The 24,518-nt window shown below is 41.9% G+C and overlaps 1 protein-coding gene across 2 annotated transcripts in view; it reads right to left on the reverse strand.

The window, feature by feature from the left end:
- SYNRG (synergin gamma) overlaps positions 1 to 24,518 on the reverse strand; it is a 125,478-nt gene that overhangs the window by 36,602 nt on the left and 64,358 nt on the right. For both annotated transcript variants that reach the window (XM_077481399.1, XM_077481398.1), the window contains one exon: positions 20,523 to 21,470. In XM_077481399.1, the coding sequence (XP_077337525.1) occupies positions 20,523 to 21,470 (948 nt within the window). The remainder of the gene's footprint in view (positions 1 to 20,522; positions 21,471 to 24,518) is intronic.

The raw sequence follows: 24,518 nt of genomic DNA on the forward strand, positions 1-24,518 counted from the left end.
TTAGTGCCACTTGCCAGTTAGTGCCACCTGCCAGTGCCAATCAGTGCCACCTGCCAGTACAATCCAGTGCCACCTGCCAGTGCCAGTTAGTGCCACATGCCAGTGCAATCCAGTGCCACTTGCCAATCTGTGCCACCTGCCAGTGCAATCCAGGGCCACCTGCCAATGCCATCTGCCAGTTAGTGCCACCTGCCAGTGCCAATCAGTGCCACCTGCCAGTGCCACCTGCCAATGCCAGTTGATGCCACCTGCCAATGCCAGTGCCACCTGCCAGTCCCAAGCAGTGCAACCTGCCAGTGCAATCCAGTGCCACCTGCTAGTTAGTGCCGCCTGCCAATGCCAGTTAGTGTCACCTGCCAATGCTGCCCATCAATGCCACCTGCCAATTACCATTAATGGCACCTCAGTGCTGCCTATTGGTGGCCATCAATGCCACCTGCCAGTGCCCATCAGTTCCAACCTCAATGCCACCCCATCAGTGCCCATTAGTGCAGCCTATCAAAGCACATCAGTGAAGGAGAAAAAAAAATTATTTGCAAAATCTTATAACAAAACAAAAGTTGATTTTTTTTTTTTTTTAAATATGGTCTCTTTCTCTTGGCATCAGGCATGAGCAATTCTTCTTGTCCGATGCCCCAGACATGCAGTTCTGGGTGCTGGGCAGAGGATTTAAATAACTGGCTCCTAATTTTTTCAGCTGGCTCCTAGATTCTAAGCAAATTTGTCAAGCCCTGCCCTATCAATCAGCAAGATTTCTGGCTCCCAGGTGTCTTCTATACAGGCAACAAGCTGAGGTTATGAGCACTCTCTTAAAGAGAGTTCTCCTAATCTCAGCTTGTTACCCGTATAAAAGACACCTGTTCACAGAAGCAACCAATGAGATTCCAATCTCTCCACCATGGCCAAGACCAAAGAGCTGTCCAAGGATGTCAGGGATAAGATCGTAGCCCTACACAAGGCTGGAATGGGCTACATGACCATCACCAAGCAGTTTGGTGAGAGGGTGACAACAGTTGGTGTGATTATTTGCAAATGGAATAAACACAAAATAACTGTCAATCTCCCTCGGTCTGGGGCTCTATGCAAGATCTCACCCCATTGAGTTTCAATGATCATAAGAACAGTGAAGAATCAGCCCAGAACTACACAGGAGAATCTTGTCAATGATCTCAAGGCAGCTGGGACCATAGTCACCAAGAAAACAATCGGTAACACACTACGCCATAAAGGACTAAAATCCTGCAGCGTCTGCTCAAGAAAGCACATATACAGGCCAGTCTGAAGTTTGCTAATGAACATGTGAATGATTCAGAGGAGAACTTGGTGAAAGTGTTGTGGTCAGTCTCCAGACCTTAATCCCATAGAAAATGTGGACGGAGCTGAAGGTTTGCGTTACCAAACGTCAGCCTCGAAACCTTAATGACTTGAAGAGGATCTGCAAAGAGGAGTGGGACAAAATCCCTCCTGAGATGTGTGCCTGGTGGCCAACTACAAGGAACATCTGACCTCTGTGATTGCTACCAAGGGTCTTACCATCAAGTATCATGTTTTGAGAAGGGGTCAAATACTTATTTGATGGATTAAAATGCAAATCAATTTATAACTTTTTGAAATTTCTGGATATTTTTGTTATTCTGTCTCTCGCTGTTAAAAAAAAAAAAAAAAAAAAAAACCACCATTAAAATTATAGACTGATCATTTGTCAGTGGGCAAACGTGCAAAATCAGCAGGGGGATCAAATACTTTTTTCTCCTCACTGTAGAATAAGTGGTCCCTTCATTACATAAATCTGTTCCATAAAGTGTCCCAGAGCCCCCAATCACACTGGTGCGATTTGTCATATGATTTGACAGTTTAAGGTCGCATGACAAGTCGCACCCCATTTGTGCTTATGGAACCATTCAACTTGGTGTGCTTCCAACTAGTACCAATTTGAAAAAGGTTCCTGCACTATTTTGGCAATTTCATTAGCGACTTGCATTGATATCTGTGCATGAAATATTGCTGAAGTAGTGTGATTTTAAAGCAGCAGTGTGAACAGGGGCTTAACCCACATCATAAAAAAAAAAAAAACAACTATTAATAAATGCTGTATTACATGTTGTTCATACTCAATCAGTCACTATGAGATTCATTTTCTGTATTGTACAATAAACCTGGTTGATCCTGCTGTTCTCCATTTCCACCTTCTGTTCATGTCCCCACTGCAGTTGGGGATTTTGCAGAGGTGTGTTGGTAGCTACTGCAAATGCCCAGTTTTCAGCAAGTTTCTATTCTGAGCATGTTTTCCTTATCACATCTAAACAGCCCATGTGACTATAGAGGCACACATGTGGGCATATACACAGTGGTAAATTACAGCCCACTCCCTCCAATGGGGTGGGATATTACATCTTTATTGATGGAGGCTTCTCCTCCCTGTTATTCCAAGTTGGGTGGGCGTGACAACCTGTGATGGGCAGAAATCCACCCACACCATGTTACTGCCAAATATAGTAAAGATTTGATAATTTTGGTAATTTAAAAGGGTTATTTTATATTTTTACTCTGTATCCCAACGTTTGTTTTTTATATTTTATTTTGAACATGTGACCAGCTGCAGAGGATTACAAGCACCTCCTGCTTATGTTTCCCTGCAGACAGACTGGGAAAGAGCTAGGTCATGTGACAGCTGTATATTGATTAGGAATAAGGTATTTAGATTGTTTTAATAAAATAATTACAGTGCCCTCATCCACATACAGAAATAGAAGAGACAATGTAAAACAAATCAGTTGGCTATACCTTAACAAATAAGGAACACAAGCATTGTCAGAAGATTTAGTTGTTGGGCCAAATATTAGAAAAGGTAGGTCAAAGGATCTAAGCAACCTTGAAAGTGAAATGACTGAGCAGCTTGGAGGTTGCTGACCTCCCATAATTATGCCAAACTACACCCCCTTCTACAAAGGGTGGTGCAAAAAATATAAAATATCAAAGTATCAAACAAGTAGTATTTTTATGATTAGATCTAAAAAGGTCAGAAAAGAATGACCGCAAAAAGTTCACAGTGGCACATACAACCACTAGAAGTATTGGTCTGAAGGACTTCTCTGATATGCATAGCACATGAAGAGGATGGGCTACAGCAGACACCATAGCTGGCCCATTCCTGTTAGCTAGGAACAGAAAAATGAAGATACAGTGAGCATTGAGTCATCAAACCAGAGCAACTGAAGACCAGAAAAATATTTTGTTGTCTGATTAACAGATTTCTTGCAAGATATGCAGATTGCAAGTTTAGAATCTGCTGTATACTGTGTGAATCTAATTATCTACATAGCTCCCAGCTGTCCCTGATTTTGAGGGACTGTCCACAATTTCAAGCAATGTCCCTCTGTACCTCTGTCCTCCTCATTTGTCCCTGATTTTGCTCTGATCTACATAGTTGTATATAAAATGTACTTTTTATCTTTCAAAAAGGGTTTCCCAGTGCTAAACCATTCTTTCAATTTCTAAATTGCTGCATTTATACATTTTAAAAGCCAATATAAAGGAATAGCAATTTAACCTTTTTTTTGGTTAAAGCGGTTGTATAGTCTTTTTTTTTTCTTCTTTTTTTTACTTTTACCTACAGGTAAGTCTATAATAAGGCTTACCTGTAGGTAAAAAAATCTCCTAAACCTGTATGGTTTAGGAGATATTCCCCTTGCAATGAGCCGCTGACTGCAGCAGCGTATGCGCACAGGGAATTCTCGGCTGGAAGCCCGGCAGACACCAGACCCTACCGGAAAAAAAACTCCTGCGCGCATGCAAGGGAGTGACGATATCGCTGCTTCGGCCAATCACAGCGCCGGAGCCGCGATATCCAGAAGACACGCTGAGGGAACATGTCAGCTTCCTCGGCGTGTATCGGCTGAGATGACGGGGCCTCGTTCTAAGGTAAGCAACATTCAAACATTTTCAGCGGGATTACTACCGCTATAATTCTCCTGGGAGTGTGGCAGGGGCGTGTCCTATGCCTACATACGTTTGTTAGTAGGTGTCCCTCATTCCTATCTCAAAATGTTGGGAGGTATATATCCATCCTGTCTAAAATCATTGGTAGCTTTATATTGTATAGAATGTTTTCTTGGCCCACCTTAGGTCTCTTTATATCATTTGAACGCCATTGCATGCCTCGGTATTGTTGGCAGCCCTGTTTAATCGCTCTATGGGCACTAGATGAGTGACTGTACAGCATATGACAAAACTCCTTTTATATTGGAATGCTGTAGTTTGTACTCAGATACTACTGTGGTTACCACATTTCTTTGCTGTATGCGTTATATTGGGGACTGCTGCCATATCATTTTCACTATGCTAGCATAATCCAAGGTTTTGGAAGATCTGACTATGCAACTGTGGTCTTGACAAAGGTGATATAAAATGAAAAAGGGTAGAGAAGCTTCGTATTTTAGCTATCTGCACACTATTACCCAATGTGATCCATCACAATAAAGAAATAAGTGAATTCAAAGTTTGCTTTATAGGTCTGCATATAAAGTTGATCATAAATCATAACTAAAGCACCTAGAAAAAAGCCATGTCATCTCAATTCTATTATTCATTTTGGGAGACGTGTCAACTGCAATATTCTTGCTTTCTTCCTTCTAACTAAAAATGCCATTAACTTTGCATGTAACTATTTTGTGGAAATTAGATACCAGTGGAAAATGCATGACATTTTAAGAAGCAAACATTCTTAACCACTTGTCGTCCTTAGGCCATATACAGTGGATATAAAAAGTCTACATACCCGTTAAAATGTCAGGTTTCTGTGAAGAAAAAAAAATTAAAAGAAAAAATGTGGTTGCATAAGTGTGCACTCTTATAACTGGGGATGTAGCCGTGTTCAGAATTAAGTAATCACATTCAGACTCATGTTAAATAGTCAGCACACACCTGCCATTCTTTAAAGTGCCTCTGATTAACTCCAAGTTCAGCTGTTCTAGCAGGTCTTTCCTGACATTTTGATAGTCGCATCCTACAGCAAAAGCCATGCCCCGCACAGAGCTTGCAAAGCATCAGACGGATCTCATTGTTACAAGGTATCAGGTCAGGAGAAGGGTACAAAATGCATTTCCAAAACAGTGGACATTACCAAGAACTTGACATCCCTTCAAAATTGATGAAAATTTGAGAAGAAAACTGGTCAGGGAGACTGCCAAGAGGCCTACAACAACATTAAAGGAGCTGTAGGAATATCTCGCAAGTACTGGCTGTGTGGTACATGTGACAACAATCTCCTGTATTCTTCATATGTCTGGGCTATGGGGTAGATTGGCAAGGCAGAAGCCTTTTCTTACAAAGAGAAACATCCAAGCCTGTCTAAATTTTGAAAAAGCACATCTGAAGTCTCCCAAAAGCATTTGGGAAAATGTGTTATGGTCTGATATGGTCTGATGAAACCAAGGTTGAACTTTTTGGCCATAATTCCAAAAGATATTTTTGGCACACAAACAACACTGCACATCACCAAAAGAACACCATACCCACAGTGAAGCATGGTGGTGGCAGTATCATGCTTTGGGGCTGTTTTTCTTTAGCTGGAACAGGGGCCTTAGTCAAGGTAGAGGACATTATGAACAGTTCCAAATACTAGTCAATATTGGCACAAAACCTTCATGCTTCTGCTAGAAAGCTGAATTTGACAAGGAACTTCATCTTTCAGCATGACAAAGACCCAAAGCATACATCCAAAACAAAGGAATGGCTTCACCAGAAGAAGATTAAAGTTTTTGGAATGGCCCAGACAGAGCCCAGATCTAAATCCAATTGAAAATCTGTGGGGTTATCTGAAGAGGGCTGTGCACAGGGAATGCCCTTGCAATCTGACCGATTTGGAGTGGCTTTTGCATAGAAGAGTGGGCAAATCAAGATGTGCCATGCTGATAGACTCATAACCCAAAAAGACTGAGTACTGTAATAAAATGAAAATGTGCTTCAACAAAGTATTGGTTTAAGGGTGTGCACACTTATTCAACTATATTTTTTTATTTTTACTTCCCTCCACCTAAAAAAGATTTCAACTGAGTTGTACAGTTTATACGTCACATTAAAAAAGTGGAAAAAGTTCTGAAACGATTTATCTTTGTCTCTCTTTTTTTTTTTTTTTTTACACATCACAGAAACTTGACATTTTAACAGGGATGTGTAGACTTTTTTCATCCACTGTACATTTGACCTTGGGAACACATGGTTATACGATGATCATGGCTGCATCCCGATGTCAAATTCTTCATCTGGCCATGTGCTTTCCTGTAAAAGCGATTTGAGTGGCTCTACAACCACCCAATCACTTTTACAGGGCTTGGAAGGGCCACCCCCCTCCCACCATCAACCACCACTGTTCCCAGTCCTCCCACTCCACAAGGGAGTCTAGGACAGCTACAAGCTCTGAGGCCGGCTGCCCACAGAGGAGGGGAGGAACATACATCCCACCTCTCTTCTGTGATGCATGAAGGCAGATGCAATGAGGATTTTGTAACCTCCAGTTTCGGTTTTGTGTTGACCCCGATCAAACTGATCTCAGTTACGTAGATCCTGTAACTCAAACAGCTGTGCAAACATTGTGTGACATAAGAAATTGCTGACCTGTGCAGAGAGCAGAGCTGTGGGAGGGACCCACTGCTCCACCCATTACAGGCAGAAAACAACAGGGGGTCAAAGACACACTGCTAAGGAGAGAGAACAGCAGTGATTGGTCTTTATCAAAGGATGTTCCTGTACAAAATTCTATGCTGGTTTACTGCAAAGGTCTGAAAGAAATACGCAGAACACACACAAATTCAAGAATGCATGCCTTGTGTATTTAGGCCATATTTCATATTCTTAACGCCAGGCACAGTATAAAAAAAAAAAAAAAAAGAAGAAAGAAATGCACGTTGATCTGTCATTCCAGGTACTCCCACCCTCCTGTGTCACCACCCACAAAAGTCCTGGCCTGACACTGTACTCATTCTTTCAGCTGACACTGTGGCTTGTTCCCTTCCCACCACTTTGCATTCCCTCTCCATCCAACATGCTCAACAGTCTGTACTTTATATTGGGAATGCTCAACATTCACTCCCCATGGGACACCCTCTATTTTCTACCCATCCGGCACGTCACATTCCCTCCCCCATCCAACACTCACAGCATTCCCTCCCCACTCGACACACACCCCATTTCCTCCCCATCCTCACCAGATATGCTCCACATCCCCTGCCCATCTGACGCCATCTAAATCCCCTCCCCACCAGACACCCATCACATTACCTTCCCATCCTCACCAGACACTCGTCACGTTCCCTCCCCACCAGACAGAAGCCGGTCATTAGACAGTCAGCGGTACACACAGATCTAAAGTCGGACAGTTCTCACTGAGCCAGCCAATTCTCGGTCGTGGTTACCCTGCTTTACGCTCTTGCTGGTTCACCCCTCCCTGTTTTCCATCATTGCTGCAGCAAGCAGAATGACAACTCTAATACTTTGTTGCCTAGTGGTGAGCTGTAAACTTACTGTACTGCTGGGCACAGGATGCTGTAAATCTCCTCCCCACCAGACACTCGTCACGTCCCCTCCCTACCAGACACTCCTCACGTCCCATGCCCACCAGACACTCCTCACGTCCCATGCCCACCAGACACTCCTCACGTCCCATGCCCACCAGACACTCCTCACGTCCCATGCCCACCAGACACTCCTCACGTCCCATGCCCACCAGACACTCCTCACGTCCCATGCCCACCAGACACTCCTCACGTCCCATGCCCACCAGACACTCCTCACGTCCCATGCCCACCAGACACTCCTCACGTCCCATGCCCACCAGACACTCCTCCCGTCCCATGCCCACCAGACACTCCTCCCGTCCCATGCCCACCAGACACTCCTCCCGTCCCATGCCCACCAGACACTCCTCCCGTCCCATGCCCACCAGACACTCCTCCCGTCCCATGCCCACCAGACACTCCTCCCGTCCCATGCCCACCAGACACTCCTCCCGTCCCATGCCCACCAGACACTCCTCCCGTCCCATGCCCACCAGACACTCCTCCCGTCCCATGCCCACCAGACACTCCTCCCGTCCCATGCCCACCAGACACTCCTCCCGTCCCATGCCCACCAGACACTCCTCACGTCCCATGCCCACCAGACACTCCTCACGTCCCATGCCCACCAGACACTCCTCACGTCCCATGCCCACCAGACACTCCTCACGTCCCATGCCCACCAGACTCCCCTCACGTCCCATGCCCACCAGACACTCCTCACGTCCCATGCCCACCAGACACTCCTCACGTCCCATGCCCACCAGACACTCCTCACGTCCCATGCCCACCAGACACTCCTCACGTCCCATGCCCACCAGACACTCCTCACGTCCCATGCCCACCAGACACTCCTCACGTCCCATGCCCACCAGACACTCCTCACGTCCCATGCCCACCAGACACTCCTCACGTCCCATGCCCACCAGACACTCCTCACGTCCCATGCCCACCAGACACTCCTCACGTCCCATCCCCACCAGACACTCCTCACGTCCCATCCCCACCAGACACTCCTCACGTCCCATCCCCACCAGACACTCCTCACGTCCCATCCCCACCAGACACTCCTCACGTTCCCTCCCCACCAGACACTCGTCACGTTTCCTCCCCACCAGACACTCGTCACGTTTCCTCCCCACCAGACACTCGTCACGTTTCCTCCCCATCCTCACCAGACACTCGTCACATTCCCTCCCCACCAAACAGAAGCCGGTCATTAGACAGTCAGCAGTAGACACAGATCTAAAGTTGGACAGTTCTCACTGAACCAGACAATTCTTTCAGCTGACACTGTGACTTGTTCCCTTCCCACCACTTTGCATTCCCTCTCCATCCAACACGCTCAACAGTCTGTACTTTATATTTGGAATGCTCAACATTCACTCCCCATGGGACACCCTCTATTTTCTACCCATCCGACACGTCACATTCCCTCCCCATTTCCACCAGACACTCGTCACATTCCCTCCCCCATCCAACACTCGCAGCATTCCCTCCCCACCCAACACACACCCCATTTCCTCCCCATCCTCACCAGATATGCTCCACATCCCCTGCCCATCCGACGCAATCTAAATCCCCTCCCCACAAGACACCCTTCCCATACTCACCAGACACTCGTCACGTTCCCTTCCCATACTCACCAGACACTCGTCACGTTCCCTCCCCACCAGACAGAAGCCATTAGACAGTCAGCGGTACACACAGATCTAAAGTCGGACAGTTCTCACTGAGCCAGCCAATTCTCGGTCGTGGTTACCCTGCTTTACGCTCTTGCTGGTTTACCCCTCCCTGTTTTCTATCATTGCTGCAGCAAGCAGAATGACAACTGCATTACTTTGTTGCCTAGTGGTGAGCTGTAAACTTACTGTACTGATGGGCACAGGGTGCTGTGCTTTTTGACAATGTGGCTGAAGCAGAGCGGCATGTGGGGGAGGCATTGTGGATGGTTTGTTGGTGAAGCAATATGAAAACCCAACTCCAAGAATTAGAATAGTAGTAAGAATAGTAAGCAGCAGCTGAGAGCATAATAAAAACTCCTGTATATTACAGCAAGCTAATTTGAATTGCTGATTGCCCTGCTGATAAGAGAACAGTGGTGATTGGTTGCCTTTACAGGAAATGGGGTCCTCTTTCAGGAAAAGACAGACAGCTTATGCAGCTATTAATATTTTGGAGCACGGGAACACTGCATGTTAAAAAGAAAAAAAAGTATGATGTGTGACAGGTATGTAGCGCTCTAATTATTAAAGATTTGTTTTAATGGTAAAGCTTTACCATGTGCAAACTGATTAAATAAACTGCATGTAATATTAAATCACTAAAAACAGGAGTAGTATTTGTGATCCTACGCAACTAAATCTCTACTACGTGTTACCTGTCTAGCATACACCACAGGAAGAAATTTGTTCCATTTGTATAGCATTTGATTGCTACTCCAGCAATTAATTTCTGGAGATCGGCAGTCCGACCGATCTACTAGAAACGGTCTAGCTCTTGCCTTTTCAAAACACACACATTTCGCTGAATGACTCAGGGGGTGATACCCCCCCATTTTTTATCTATATTTTTTATGACTCTGTATGGAGGATCAATTAGAGGAGGGCAGTCTAAAAGTGAGCTTTTATTGGACTGAATAATTAAAAAGCCCACATTGTTCCGTGCTTGGAAGCACCTCCTGTTAAATATTTTTTTCTAGATTGCGTTTTAAAAATATTAAAGAAAGCTGTAAACAAAAAAGGAAGAAGGAGAAAGATGAGAAGAAGGAGAAAGATGAGAAGAAGGAGAAAGATGAGAAGAAGGAGAAAGATGAGAAGAAGGAGAAAGATGAGAAGAAGAAGAAAAAGGAGAAGAAGGAGAAGAAGGAGAAGAAGGAGAAAAAGGAGGAAAAGGAGGAAAAGGAGGAAAAGGAGGAAAAGGAGGAAAAGGAGGAAAAGGAGGAGGAGGAGGAGGAGAAGGAGAAGGAGGAGAAAAAGAAGTTGAAAAACATTCTACCAATCTATAAATGTACAGGCTCCGCTGGGGGGAAAAAAAAAAAAAAGAAGAAGGAAGAAGAAGGAAGAAGAAGGAAGAAGGAAGAAGAAAGAAGAAAGAAGAAAGAAAGAAGAAAGGCAGCTGCTATCCTCTCCTCCACAGTTAGCAAACTATACCTCCCACTGGAAGTGCAAGAAGCCTTTAAAACCATCAGTATTCAGCTATACAACAATAGTGTTGTTCAAAGCTCTATAGGTTGAATGTACATGATCATTTTGCTATTTATTCAGCTTACAAAAGTATAGCAAAAAAATTGGTCTGTAGTGTCGATGTGCAGAATTATACACATTGATTGACACATTATTCATAGTTAGATTGTTGCAAACTGTAGGTGGTTTTAGGGTATTAGAATGAATAAAAACCATGACTGGTTATTTAGAGGAACAGCGTGAAGAAGAAAAAAACAGCAGCACACGCCAAGTAGCTTCAGAACTATTGCAATTTATTTATGATCAGAAAAAAGGAAAAACACATTAAACAGCATTCATGGTTCAACAATAGTGACCTATCTGGGAACAAGGGCTCCTTCAACACAATTATGCTATTTCGGAGCAAATTCTTCCATGCTCTGTCATAATTCAAAATACATCAGAATCTTCAAGATATCATGAAACAGATGAACTCTGAGACAAGGCAAGAACTGTCTCCTAAATTGGGTAACAAACAAGTACATAAACTGACCCTCTTCTATGAGTAAACAGGAACAAAAAAGGTAATACTGTGTGGTCCAAAGAACAGAATAAATAAATATGCATCCTCATTAAATAACTTAAGATATTACAAAAACCTCCTTAAATAAATACATAAATACAGTGCATATTAAACGGATTTTCACCAATATTGGCTTTTATAAATAACTCAAAGTAAACAATATACAATGCAAAAAAACAAAACAAAAAAAACACAACAAACAAAAACACCATGGCATGGCATTTAAAAAATGCAAAACAAGGGAATGTTCCAAAAGAACAGCACACAAACAGTATGGAAAGCCAAAAGGCACCATAAAAAACAACATGGCCGACAGCAAGCAGAAACAAAACCACACTGGTAACAAAAAGCTGTAACTGCGGCAAAAAAAAATTGCAGAACAACAAGTAATGAATGAGAAATGAATGGATCTGGATTGGCAAACAATAGTGTAATAGCATTGGACGGAAGGCAGGTGGAGTAACAGAAAGCTTAAAATGATGGAAGGCAGGAATAAAAGCACAGGCTAGACTAGAGCATATTAAATATCTGTATAAAATGTTACATTTGAAAGAAAAAAAAATGATAAAAATGGGAATGATTGTTTCATAATCATTGATATTACCAAGGCAAGACAATGAAACAAAATATTTTAAATGCAGAAACACAGCGTGGCATAATCGAAAGAAAAACCAACGATACAAAGAAAATCTGGGCTTGTTTTTAGAAGGATTTCAGCTGACCGTAAAAATTCAACTAATTGTATAAAGAAAAGAAAAAAAAAGTGCAGCACCACATCGTTCTGTGTTATTTCTGTTAAATCAAACCACAAAGGCAGTAGTGCGTCACACAACTACCCAAGGGTGATGAGTGCATTGGTTCTATCGTGCCCATTGCTAAAGCCAGAAACACAGGTAGAAGTGCCCAAGGCTATAAGGATGCTGAACTGCATTACACCAAGTACTGGAATTTTCTACCTGGTACTGCAGTCTTGTGCAGGGATTCACTGAACCTCATCTTTCCAATCAACAGAAAAAAAACAAAAATAATAAAAACTTACTGATGTAGCTAAAAGGGTAAGGCATTGTGGCCTCCAATATTGATTGGGGTACTCTACCATTGTACCACAATGTTAAAGAAAACCTCGATCCACTTAAAAAAAAAAAAAAAAAAGTTTACAATGGGTTAGGTCCAAATGAGGTGTATGCTCTCTTGTGGACTTTTTTTTTTCTTACAATTTAGATTTCTGCTCAGTGCTGGGAGTACAGCCATCATACTTCCAGCATTCTGATGAGGGACCTTTGGGTCCCATATGCAGAAACTCTGTCCACCCTTCCTCTCCACTTGCCTAATCACAGAGCACTTTGTATTTTGTAAACGGGTTCACAGAATACAAAGTATTCTGTGAATGGATAGCAGGCAGAGTGGCTGATGTGTGAGAAAAGCATTGATCCTGTCAAGAGTGCCAGGATCATAGCGATGGCTGTACTCCCAGTGCTTAGTAAAAATAAAAATAAAAAAATGTACATTTTAGGTACGATAACAAAGTCCATGAGGTGGCATATGCCTCGTTGAACCTAAAGTGGTAGTAAGCTTACCTGTAGGTTAAATTAATATCTTTTAAATGTGCACGGTTTAGGAAATACTCTTGTGAGCAACAGTTGGTGACATCACCAGCGCATGCGGTCTGAAGGAATGATATACCAGTGCCATTCCTTCAGAGCTCTGTGCCACGACTATGACTTCAGGGCTCATGTGTGGGAGTGATGTCATTGTGGCTTTAAGATTTTCTGGAGTTGGACCTTAAAGTGCCTTGTGTTCTGGTCAACTGCAAATGGCAAGGTCAGGGAAAGGTTTCTAATTTTTCTGTACATGTTTATGGCTGATGGCACCAACCTCATTCGGCATCAAACTATTGACCTTATGAATCACCTCCGAGACCCCATACACATATATTCGATGTTCTGCAGATTTTGGTCTTCAGATTTACCAAAACCGTGTAGTGCAAGGGCATGCCTGATTGCATACAAATTGAAACTCTTAAGATAGGACCTCATATTATATGGTTTTGATAAATCTGAAGACAAAAAATCTGCAGAAAATCTAATCGCGTGTATGGGGTTCTAAGGGAACCTTTTTTAGTTTGAACCACTATCAGGGTAGAAACACACTGGTACATACCTTTCTGGCTATAATATACACCTGATGCTGGCAACTAATGCCACTTAAAGTGCTACTAAACCCAGGACCCTGCATTCACTATATCTGATCTCCCACAGTATACGGAACATGAAAATGCAATTATTTTAGTACATCTAAATGACTAAACACCTTTCCTCATTAGCAGCAGTTGTATCACTTCTATCAATCTCTGGTTAAAGCTTGTAGGAGTTTTCATTCTACTCTGACCGTCCTATGAGGCTGCAGAACCCTTGACCCTCTGTCTGGACAGTGCTGATTGGCCCTGTGCTGATCACATGCACCCTGTCAAGAAAAAAAAAAAACAATCTCTCTAGCAATACACACCAAACTGAGCATGTGCAGTGCGACTCCAAAGGCTCTGTACTATCAGGGGATGGATTGGGGACAGTGGAAGGAGGGTCAGAGAAAACAGGATCAAAAACAGCCTTTCTACACAATGCAGAGGATTAACCCCTTAGGTTCGACAGCAAGTATAACAAGCATGCTTTACTGCATATACAGACTGTTTTAACTGTTATGGGTTTAGTAACACTTTAAGGCCCCTTTCACACTGGGACAGTGCGTGCATCAGCGGTAAAGCTCTGCTATTTTTAGCAGCGCTTTACTGTCAATTTTGCAGATCTATTCGGCCACCAACGGGGCGATTTACCCCCCCATGCCGCTAGCGGGCAAGAAAGGGTCAAAACCACCCCCAAAGTACTGCTGCAGCAGCGCTTTGTTGGTGGTATAGCCACGCTGCCCATTGATTTCAATGGGCAGGAACAGTAAACACAACGCTCCTTCACCGCTCCAAAGATGCTCCTATCAGGACTTTTTGTAGCGTCCTGCCAGCGCACCGCTCCAGTATGAAAGCCCTCGGACTTTCACATTGGAGAGACAGAAGCGGCTGTTTCAGGGCGCTTTGCTGGCACTATTTTTAGCAAAGCGCCTCAGTGTGAAAGGGGTCTAACTGAATATAGTATTTGTGACTTCTGCTGCAAATAACACAAGGTAGGGGTAAGGATGCAGTAGAGTAGGTAATGACTTGCTTGCCATTATGAGGTAGAACATTACTGGAATATTAAAAGGAGATGGGATCTTCATACAATAAGCCCATGATAAACCATGGTGTGGAAGGGGAAAACAAAGACCAATGAAAGCCAAATTAAAATAAACATAAACATTACTGTCACATAGGATGAGTTGCACACAAATGTATGTTATGCAAAAACAAGAAAAAAGTTAATAGGATCTTACAGAACACAAATGAAAAGACAGACATGATTACGGTTTAGAACAGAGCTAGGGAAGAAAACATTCACAAGAGCCCTAGAAATACCCAATAAGTGAGAGCAACATATATGCCATACATTTAACAGAACTATGTTTAGATATATTGCCTAATATACAGATTTGTCTAGAATATGGTTATATGTCAAAATACAAACTCACGAAGATATTATGATCATCGTCTGAGTATGGTAGCAGAACTTTTAAAGACACAGCATTTTAAAAGGAAAAAAAAAAAAAGAAGAAATGTATAAATATATTTTGAGCCAATTAAAATACCAATACTGTATATGGTCTGGAAAACAATGCCAAGCTTGTCAGCTTCCGCCCCCATTTTAAAGATGAGTTTAATGTGTAGAGTCTACTAAAATTCAGATCTGCTGACATCACATTAAAGTGGAACTAAACCCATCAATTTAACGGTTTTCCAAAATGGATACTGTATAGTGAAGGCATGTTCTCAACCAAACCATCAAATGGCCATTATCATAACTTATCACATGTGCAGTACCATGGCAAATACAGATCAAACTGAGGCAGCTTCCTTGGCTATAAAGAATAGGAGGGCTTAGGAACTCATGGTTGAGCTGGCAGTGTACATATGAATAAAGCCTGAAAACGGGATCAAAGTCATCACAAAAGATTGCAACTTGGGATCTGGCAGCTCACATTATCTGCCAATTTCTATCTCCATGATCTGTGATTTGATTCACTCATACATTATAAGTAGTTAACTAGCCACAGAAACAGTTTAATTCCTATATCAGCAAATAAAGGGTTAGCAAGTCTGGGCCCATCATAACAGAACCAAATACCCTTCTTAGGACAGAAGAAACTCCAGAATGTTGGATCAATGCAATAATCTGAATTACACTGCTGGGGAGATGGGCTTTTGATTATTCTGTGAAAGTGATTGATGCTATACAAAAAAAATCCCACATGCCCAATTTGACTGAACACTTCTAAAGCTTTATAGTACAGCACAGAGCTTCAGGGGTCTTAAACTGGTGGCCCTCCAGCTGTTGTGAAATTACAAGTCCCATGAGGCATTGTAAGGCTGACAGTTACAAGCATCCCACAGGCAGAGGCATGATGGGACTTGTAGCTCCGCCAGTTTAAAATTTAACAGTTTAAAAAAGCATGTATATTCCTGGCATGCCAGGAATGCCAACTGTCACATTGGTTGTGCTTTCAACCAAACTGTCAAACCATCCAATGGCTGGTGTCATAACTGATCACATGTGTATCATTATGGCAGTTGAAAATTAAACAGAGGCCAAGATGGCAGCTTCCTTGGATTAAAAGGATAGGCGGGTTTACTTCCACTTTAACAAAAACATTGTCATTAAAAAAGGTACTTGGAGCAAAATAATACACAAGGATAAAAAGCTGTACATGCTATACTTATGGCTTTTAAGTGGTTTGCTTTAAAGAATGATGCAATTTCCAAACAGTTTTCTAGGTTAAACCAGAACCGTCTTGATTGGCCAGGGAGAATGAGGTCACTCTCATGCATGCGCATGAGGGTTCATCATTCCAGCACTGAGGTGCGCAGTGAGTGTACATTCTAAAGACGTTTTTTAAAAAGGCAGGCAAGGTTTTTTTTTTTTTTTTTTGTTATTGGTTGATACGGATCGCCTGCACTGCATCCTTGTTTGCCCATCCCCTGCCCCTCTCTGTCATCACTGGGGTCATATTAGCTGAGTGAGGAATGTACTAGTTAGTACCAATGTGAAAAGATTGCTTTGCAGGAATCAATCACATCTAATGTTGAGTGTTCTCTGTGCGTGGTAAAACTAGTAGTTTAGATTTCTACATTTTAGAATGGGGTTCCTCAAGATTGTGCAGAAGCTAGGCATTTCATCAGTCACAGCTTTGTGAGAAAGAATATATGAAAAGAAAAATACTTAATAGGTCTTCTAGCAAGATGGTGACTTCAAGTATAAAGCTGACCACAGATGGATCAAATCTTGGCCAGTTCAGCAGGGACTGGCAGAAATGCATCCATTTATGGGCAGGCTGATTGTACCCAAGTGGATCCATAGACTAGCTTACAATCAGCCCGTTGGATTTTTTACATGCAATTACTGCTGGTGGTTATAGAGATGCTAGCAGTAATTGTGTTCCGCTGGCTGGGAAGAACACAATAGTGCTGCAGGAGGGATTCCCTCATTAACACTGACTGTGTTGTTGGGGGAAGCTGGGGATTTTCTTTCCTTGGTGAAAGGAAAAAAAAAAAAAAAAAAAAAAAAAAAAAAAAATCGGATAATCTATGGGCTGCTTAAGTGCCCAACTACATAATCTATGGGCTGCTTAAGTGCCCAAACTACAACTTCAAGAATTTCTTAAAAATTTTATTGCCTTGGAATGGTAAAGGCAGGGTATATATGCCAATCCAAGAGAAAATATGTGGCTGAACTAAAAAATGGATGTTCACTTCAAAGCTGATACAGATCTATCCACACAGACTCAAGGCTAGAATTGTTGCCAAAGGTGAATGCAAAAAAAATAAAAAATACTACTTGAAGGGAACGTATACTAATGCAGACAGTTATTTGGGTTTTTTCTTCTTTTTTCTCTGTAATTAATTTACATTACTTTGCAGAGATGGGTTTTCACTTTGAGATGAAAGAATGTTTCTGCTGATTAGTAAAATAATAAATAAATAGGCAAATGACTAAAAATACATAAATGAAACTCAAACGAAAGCAGCTTTACTTATCAAAAGATTTTCACACACTGCCACACACAGCACAGTCCTGTCTGAAGGGGAAAATGACTTTTGGGTTTTTTTCTTTCCTGCAGTTCAGTAACCCTTAGGGCTGGTTCACTCAAGCAGCACAGAGGCTGGTGGGTGTTGTGATCCAGCTGAGATTAGCGCAGTGATGATGCGCAGAGCTCGGCGGAACGCACAGCTTATTATTTCAATTTTCTTTTAAAACAAACCTTATTGAGATGCCACACAGACATCTCATAAAGTTAAATTGACGGCTAATGCGGTACAAAAGGAGAATCCGGGCACATAGGAGACCAAGAGGTGGGACACATCTGGTGTGAGCCACCACTTATAGGTCTCATCCTTTTCTCAGCCTGTGGCCAGAGAGTGGAAGGAAAAGCAGCAGACTGACACATTTTACCCTCCATCACTCTGCTATTTGCTCATGATGGGCTTCTTATACTGCATCCCCCACCCGTAGTACTTGCAATGCTTGCGTTAATGAATACAGCATTAGTTTGTGTCTTCAATATCTACATGGAGTTCGGGCTTCAAATCCACTGGGAGTTAATGTTTTATGACAATAAAACATAAAAATGTCCAAGTGGGCAAATACCTTTTTATAGGCACCAAATCTGGTTAATACATGTGAAGATAGTATTCAGCATCTGAATTCCTTCATTTCTTGCCTTCACATCATGTCTATATATTGTCTGTACATTTTACATGCAGACCATAGTGTCTAGTAACAAGTAAAGTGTCAAAGAAAGGTGTTAAAACAAAGAAACCCAACCAAGAGTGCTTTTGGAGGTTGGGTTTTTTTTTGTTTTTTTTTGCCACCTTGCCCCTCTTCTCCTCCTGCCATGGCCGATTTAACAGCAGCTAGAAAGGAAATGGCTCCTTCAAAATGGCAGGTTATCTCAGTTTTCAGCACTTTCCACAGACAAGCAATGACCAGAGGGAATGCAGAGGCAAAATTCTACATGTTCCTCATGCCTTTCCTTTTTTTTGTCTGCAGTTACTTGTCTGTGGAATGTGTTCCCAGTTGAAATAAGCCTCTATTAAGAAGCAGCCATTTCCTTCCTAGTTGTTGTTGGATCAGCATTTGCAGAAAAGGAAAGGGAGGCGGGGGTCAGACCTCAAAACTAGACATAGAAAGCGCCTACAGTAGCTACATGTGACAAAGTACCCCATGTACTTTGTCCTATGGGGGACAGATCAGAAAACAAAATTATTGAAAGATTATGTAATATAAGTTATTGTAAACATTAGATCTGGAATACTGCTGCGGCTGTCATTTTCAGAAGTGCAGTTGCTTACAGAACACCTGGCAGGAGCTATCTTTTTGACACTAAGCATTTTGGCACTTTTTAAAATAAAAATCTGAACAACAAAAAAATGAATACTGACTAAAATCTGTTAGGATACATTTTTAAATAATTTATGAACTAATTTAATGTAATTTCATTTATCTGTAAATCTTACAGAGATACTCCAGTAAACATCAGATAGACAGATAATATGGAAATTTTGGGGAGAGCAAAAAACCTCTAGCCACCTTTAGGGTTTGATTTTTTTTCCCCCACATTGTTATTCCGTTTAAAGCTTGAGCACATAAAGTTGTTCCTAAAATGTTCTTAGCGGGTCCTTAGATCTCAAACGGGAAAGGTCCTCCCTGATGTTGCAAGGAATGTTTCCAAAGCTGGCCCACAAAAAAAAAAAAAAAAAAAAAAAAAAAAAAGAGAGAGAGAGAAACACTGCTTCTTGATAGCTATTAAGTAATTAAAAGTGAACTTGACCTGGCCTGTAATATTTCAAGGGTAACAAAAACGGAACTACCTGCAAGTACCAGTGTTCGTCTTCAAATTGTTCCACACTTTTCCATGGAGCTCTAACAATTTTACGCTCCAATGTATACATAAGGCGTCAATTGAGATTAAGCCTTACACCTCCTGGGAGTCCGCCTCTTGCCCACTAGGGTTTGGGTATCTGACAGGTAAATTATATGAGGAGGGGCTTGGTGCCAAGAGGGAGCAGAGTTTAAAGTAGTTGTAAACCTCAGTTATGTAATCTTACAACAAACGCTCATCCTGTATATCTGTAGTGTCTACTTATCTCTTTCCAGAGCTCTAACTGTCATTTCTCTCTGGTGCTTCGTTTCTCTGTTATCAACATGTCTAATGTCTGAGAAGTTTTCCAGACACATGAAATTTATTTGTGATGGGGAGGGAGCACAGCACAGAAGCTTGTCTATTCAGAACATAGCTCTGTATCCTTCCTTCACTCTGGTTTGCTGTGTGGAGGAGGGTGTGTGCCTTTCCTCTAATCAGCTCTCACAAACTGCAGCTCTCCTCTTCCTCCTCTGTAATACCAACAGATGGAGAAGGATTTAATAGGATTCTGCCCTTTTGAAGGGGTGTAGGAAAGAGAAGACTGCAGATGCACAATTAAAATGTATATAGGAGGATTAGTTTCATAGTGGTGTAACACCTGAGGTCAGTCACTTCAACTGCGTATACGAGAGGGTTTACAACCACTTTAAAGGTTCAACTTTGGAAGTTGAAGCCGCCTGCCACATTAGCATAGATTTCAATGTGCTCTGCAGAATCAATTTATAGTCCAAAACAAGTACAAGCAAGCGCCACCATATTTTGTGCCAGGTCATATTCAGTTAAAAGGTTACCACAGCTAAGCAAGTATTGCACATTCCGCTGAATGTAACAGAAGCAATTGCACAAATGCAGCTTCTATATAATACTGAAGTGTTTCACATCACAAAAATAAATGTAAACAAATTACACTCTCACTCCTCTTCCCTCTATAGCTATAAATGATCTACCCTGTTCTGCCAACTCAATTGTAAATAATTATATAATACATGCTAAATAAATGTCTAACGGAGTTACTGTAATACTGTGCACATGGGATATCTTCCACTGTATGATATATAGAAGGAAAAAGAGAAACTGCCACCGCATAAAGCTCACAAATATGTGGTATCTAGTTTAGTCTACAGCCATGTCACCTTCACCAAAGCAATCTAACCAATTCCTCACCTGCAGCAGGCGGATGCTGACCACTAACCGTTGGCAAATCCAGAGAACTATCAGACATACCATGCTTCAATTCCCCGCCCAAATCTGACAACTTCATGTCAAACTGGATAGAAAGTGCATCTTCAGAGTCATCCTTCCCAAAGCTGCTGCCACCGATTGAAGGAAGGTCTAAGGACTTAATAGAGACCGAGTCCTCTTTGGTTTGCTTGAGAGCAGCAAACTTGTCCACAAAAGATTTTTCAGAGTTGCTCTCAGCGGTGGCAAATTTGTCATACTGGAATGTGAAGTCATTGTCTTTAGGGAGACTGGCAGCATCTTTAGATTCATCATACCCTGTGCAAGAACTGTCCAGAGAAAGCTGCTCAAACAAATCATATTTGTTACTGGATGCTGAAGTGGTTTGAAGGTTTTGATTTAAACCTGTAGAGCGTACTGGGTCCATCGTATTTGATTCCTGCTTGAAAGCTTCATATCTGTCTCCAGTTTTTTGTTCAGCAGAAATGCTATTACTTGTCAAGAAGTCAGTAAAGTCATTTTGATTACCAGCAGATATAGTGCTGGCTGGCCCTCCAAAAAGTGTAAAGTCTCCAAAATCATCAAATAAGGAGGAACTTTTAGCAGGCACAGCTGAGACAGAAACATATGTGGATGATGATGAAGATGATAATGGTAATGAAGATGCTGCTAATGAAAGTGTAGGCACAGGCAAGGACACGGGCTTGGGTGCATGGAATGTTTTTGGAAAAGCATTGCTCGTCACAGAGCAAAATGAAAGATCAGATGAGGGTTTCAGTTGAGTAGGCGATTTCTGGGTAGGGCCAGTATGAAATCCAAGAGACATCTGAGTTTCTCTTAACGGAGTGTCTAAAGGAGATATGCTGTCCGCTGTTTTAAAGTCTGTGAATCCATCATCTGCTGAAGAAGATTTGAAGTCTGCAAAGCCATCTCCTGCACAATGAAAACATATAAAAATAAATAAATAAGAATAGTAAAACATAGGTTGTATGTACATGAACTTAATCTGTTTTTCCTTTTTTTGTTTTTTTTAAGGAGGACTTACTGAGACCAATGGGTATATTCAGAAGAAATTACTAAGTGGCTCTTTACTTTTATCTTATATTAAGAAAAAGATGGAAACCACACTTTTTTTTAAGGAAACGAATTCCACCCTTTAAAGCGGTGTTCCAACCGCAAATAAATAATAATAAAAAAAAAAAAATTTTAATATCCAAAAATGAGGGGTGGAGAGGTGGTCTTTCATTTAAGACCACCTTTAAAAAGTGGATTTTAAGTTAGTACTCATAAGAGCCATCTGCTAGTGTAGCAGCTGCAAAATGAGACTACCACTTTCAAGTGAACCTATAATCCATTTTAGGTCCTATGCCAATGAACTCTGGAACATCATAAAGACCTGAGAGCCAAAGAGGGGAGTTCAGTGAACAGCGCTTAAATCTCACCAATGACAGTAAGGCTACTTTCACACTAGTGTGGGCGGGCGCCAGCAGTAAAGCGGCGCTATTTGGCCGCTAGCGGGGCGGTTTTAACCTCCACTAGTGGCCGAAAAGGGGTTAAAACCACCCGCAAAGCGGCGATGCCCAATTGTTTTCAATTGGTAGAGGTGCTTCAGGAGCAGTGAATACACTTATCCTATAGCGCTGCAAAGATGCGGCTTACAGGACTTTTTTGACCATCCTGCAAGCGCATCACTTCAGTGTGAAAGCCCGGAGACACAGGAGAGGTGCTTTACAGGCGCTATTTTTAGCACTGTAACGCCTGTAAAGCTCCTCAGTGTGAAAGCCATAAAGAAACAGGGGAAATTGATCAATGTAAAGCCTCATACACACGATCTGACTTCAAACAAACTTTCCTTTGGATTTCTGTACAAAGGGCGTTGACCCTGAACTTGTTAAGCATACACAAGAGCTGACTTTTTCAGCCAACTTTCACCAAATCACGTGGTTTTTCTGCTCTTTACCTCCACCTTTGGCCAACTTCTGTATTGTTGTCTGATCTTTTGCATTGGTTCTGAGCATGCGTGTTTGTAAAGTCTGATGGTTTTCTGTACACATGATCGGACTTTGCTCCATCTGACTTATTTTGTGGAAAAGTTTGTCTGTTTGCAGAGCGAACTTTTGTCTGATGAAAACCAAAAACTTTTGTCCGATGGAGCGTACACATGGTTTGATGTTGCCTTAAAACAGCTAATTTGCATGTTTGTGGTCAAAAAAATCTGATCGTGTGTATGGGCCTTAAGCATGTGGCTAGAAAAATATAAATGAAAGAAAAAATAAAAAATAAAAAGAAACACTAAAAAAAGTCCTTCCCCCCTATTTGCCAATGAACTTTGGGCTTGTGTCAATGGCATTCATTTGACACACTTCTGAGATCATTCAGATTTCATTGACAAGTGCATGTGACCTCCTGTTTGACTTGCAATTGACCTACTTCAGGGGGTTTTACATTTCCATGGACATGTATGAATGCAAATATAAGTCCAGCAACACAGGATTTTAAAGCTAAAAGTCCTGCCTATTAGCAGAGAGCACCAAGTTCCTTCATTAGCCAGAAAGGCATCTTCTCTTCCCCATCATTTAATTTCACTTTACTACTGGGGGCCGGGCTTCCCATGACTTCATGCACTGCCAACTTAAAGTGGAACTTCACTCTCTCAACATGGACTATTTTTAATCCTTATGCTAGGAGTAGTAAATAGATAGGAAAGCATTTACTTGTTTTACATTTTTATTTTACATTTCTTCAGTTACTTGTTTCCATGCCTAGGTAAATGATATCATACATAAACCCCAGAAGTCTTCAGGTGGAGAGGAGGGGGTTTTCACAGCTAAGTACACCCTCCTGCCTGAGCTAAGGGCAGATGAATTACAGGAAGTAAATGCTACATGAATCTGCTGCCCTTACTCAAGACAGTCACAGCCAGAAATGATAGGGAGGTGTTTTTCAAACTGATTTCTTAGCAAATTAAAGCTTTGAGACATGGATGGAAGGGGGAATTCGCGTTGAATATTAAAAATGATTTAATTAAAGTTTTTTGGTTTGCTGTGCTCAGATGCAGTGTAGTTCTACTTAATTTTTACAGCAAGACTAACTTGGTGACTAAAAAAAACATTGTGCAGAGGGATGGTAGTTGGTGGAGTTTATCAAGAAATGTAAGGAAACTTAGGCCCTAGTAATAAGATACAACTAAATCAGAGGTTTTTACTGGCTAACAAAAGTATCATACATGTTGTGGTGCCTACGCCTCGGCTGGGCCTTTGCTTTTAAAAATTAGAAGACTGCATTAGGGCATGTGTCCCCGAAAACAAAAACCAACCCCTGAAGACAGGCAGTATGTGCACCTTAAAAAGTTAACCTGTGTTCAGTTCAAACCTAGCAAGGTGGCTACAGACTTGAAAAGCACAAGCTTGCATATACTTTTAGCCAGAAATTAAAAAAGGTTTACCTTTCATTTGGAGCTACGAACACAGCAGGGCAATACCTTTTAAAAATGAACTACTAAGGCCAGCCATACGCGGAGTGATTTTCTTTCTTGCAACCAGTGTTGATGCGGGGATCCCTTCTGCCAGGCCATTGTCTTCTCCCTGGGAGATATTAATCTCTATAATTTGAGATCATTGAGGTCTGGTAAGAGGCCCCATTGTCTTACAAGCACCGGAGGACAGAACACTTTAATCTTATAAAGTATTCAATGTGCCAAACAAAGTGCTCTGTGCTCAAAGTTCAAAAAGTGCTCCAGTGCTTAAGGTGCTTGTAAGACAATGGGGCCTCTTACCAGACCACAATGATCTCAAATTATAGAGATTATTAAAATCGTTTGCATAGCTTAGAGGAGCCGACGCTCTCATCCTCGGATCTCCACACAGCTCAGTGATCCCAACAGCCAGAATTAACAGCCAAGTCCTTGTCATGTAATCGAAAACTCAGCCCGCACTCCATCCACTATGAGTGATCTATAAATTGACTTATTTGTACAGTTCC

This window comes from Lithobates pipiens, unplaced genomic scaffold (assembly GCF_037356315.1).
Source record: "Lithobates pipiens isolate NorthernLeopardFrog02 unplaced genomic scaffold, aLitPip1_a1.2 Scaffold_16, whole genome shotgun sequence".
In the NCBI taxonomy this organism is placed as follows: Eukaryota; Metazoa; Chordata; class Amphibia; order Anura; family Ranidae; genus Lithobates; species Lithobates pipiens.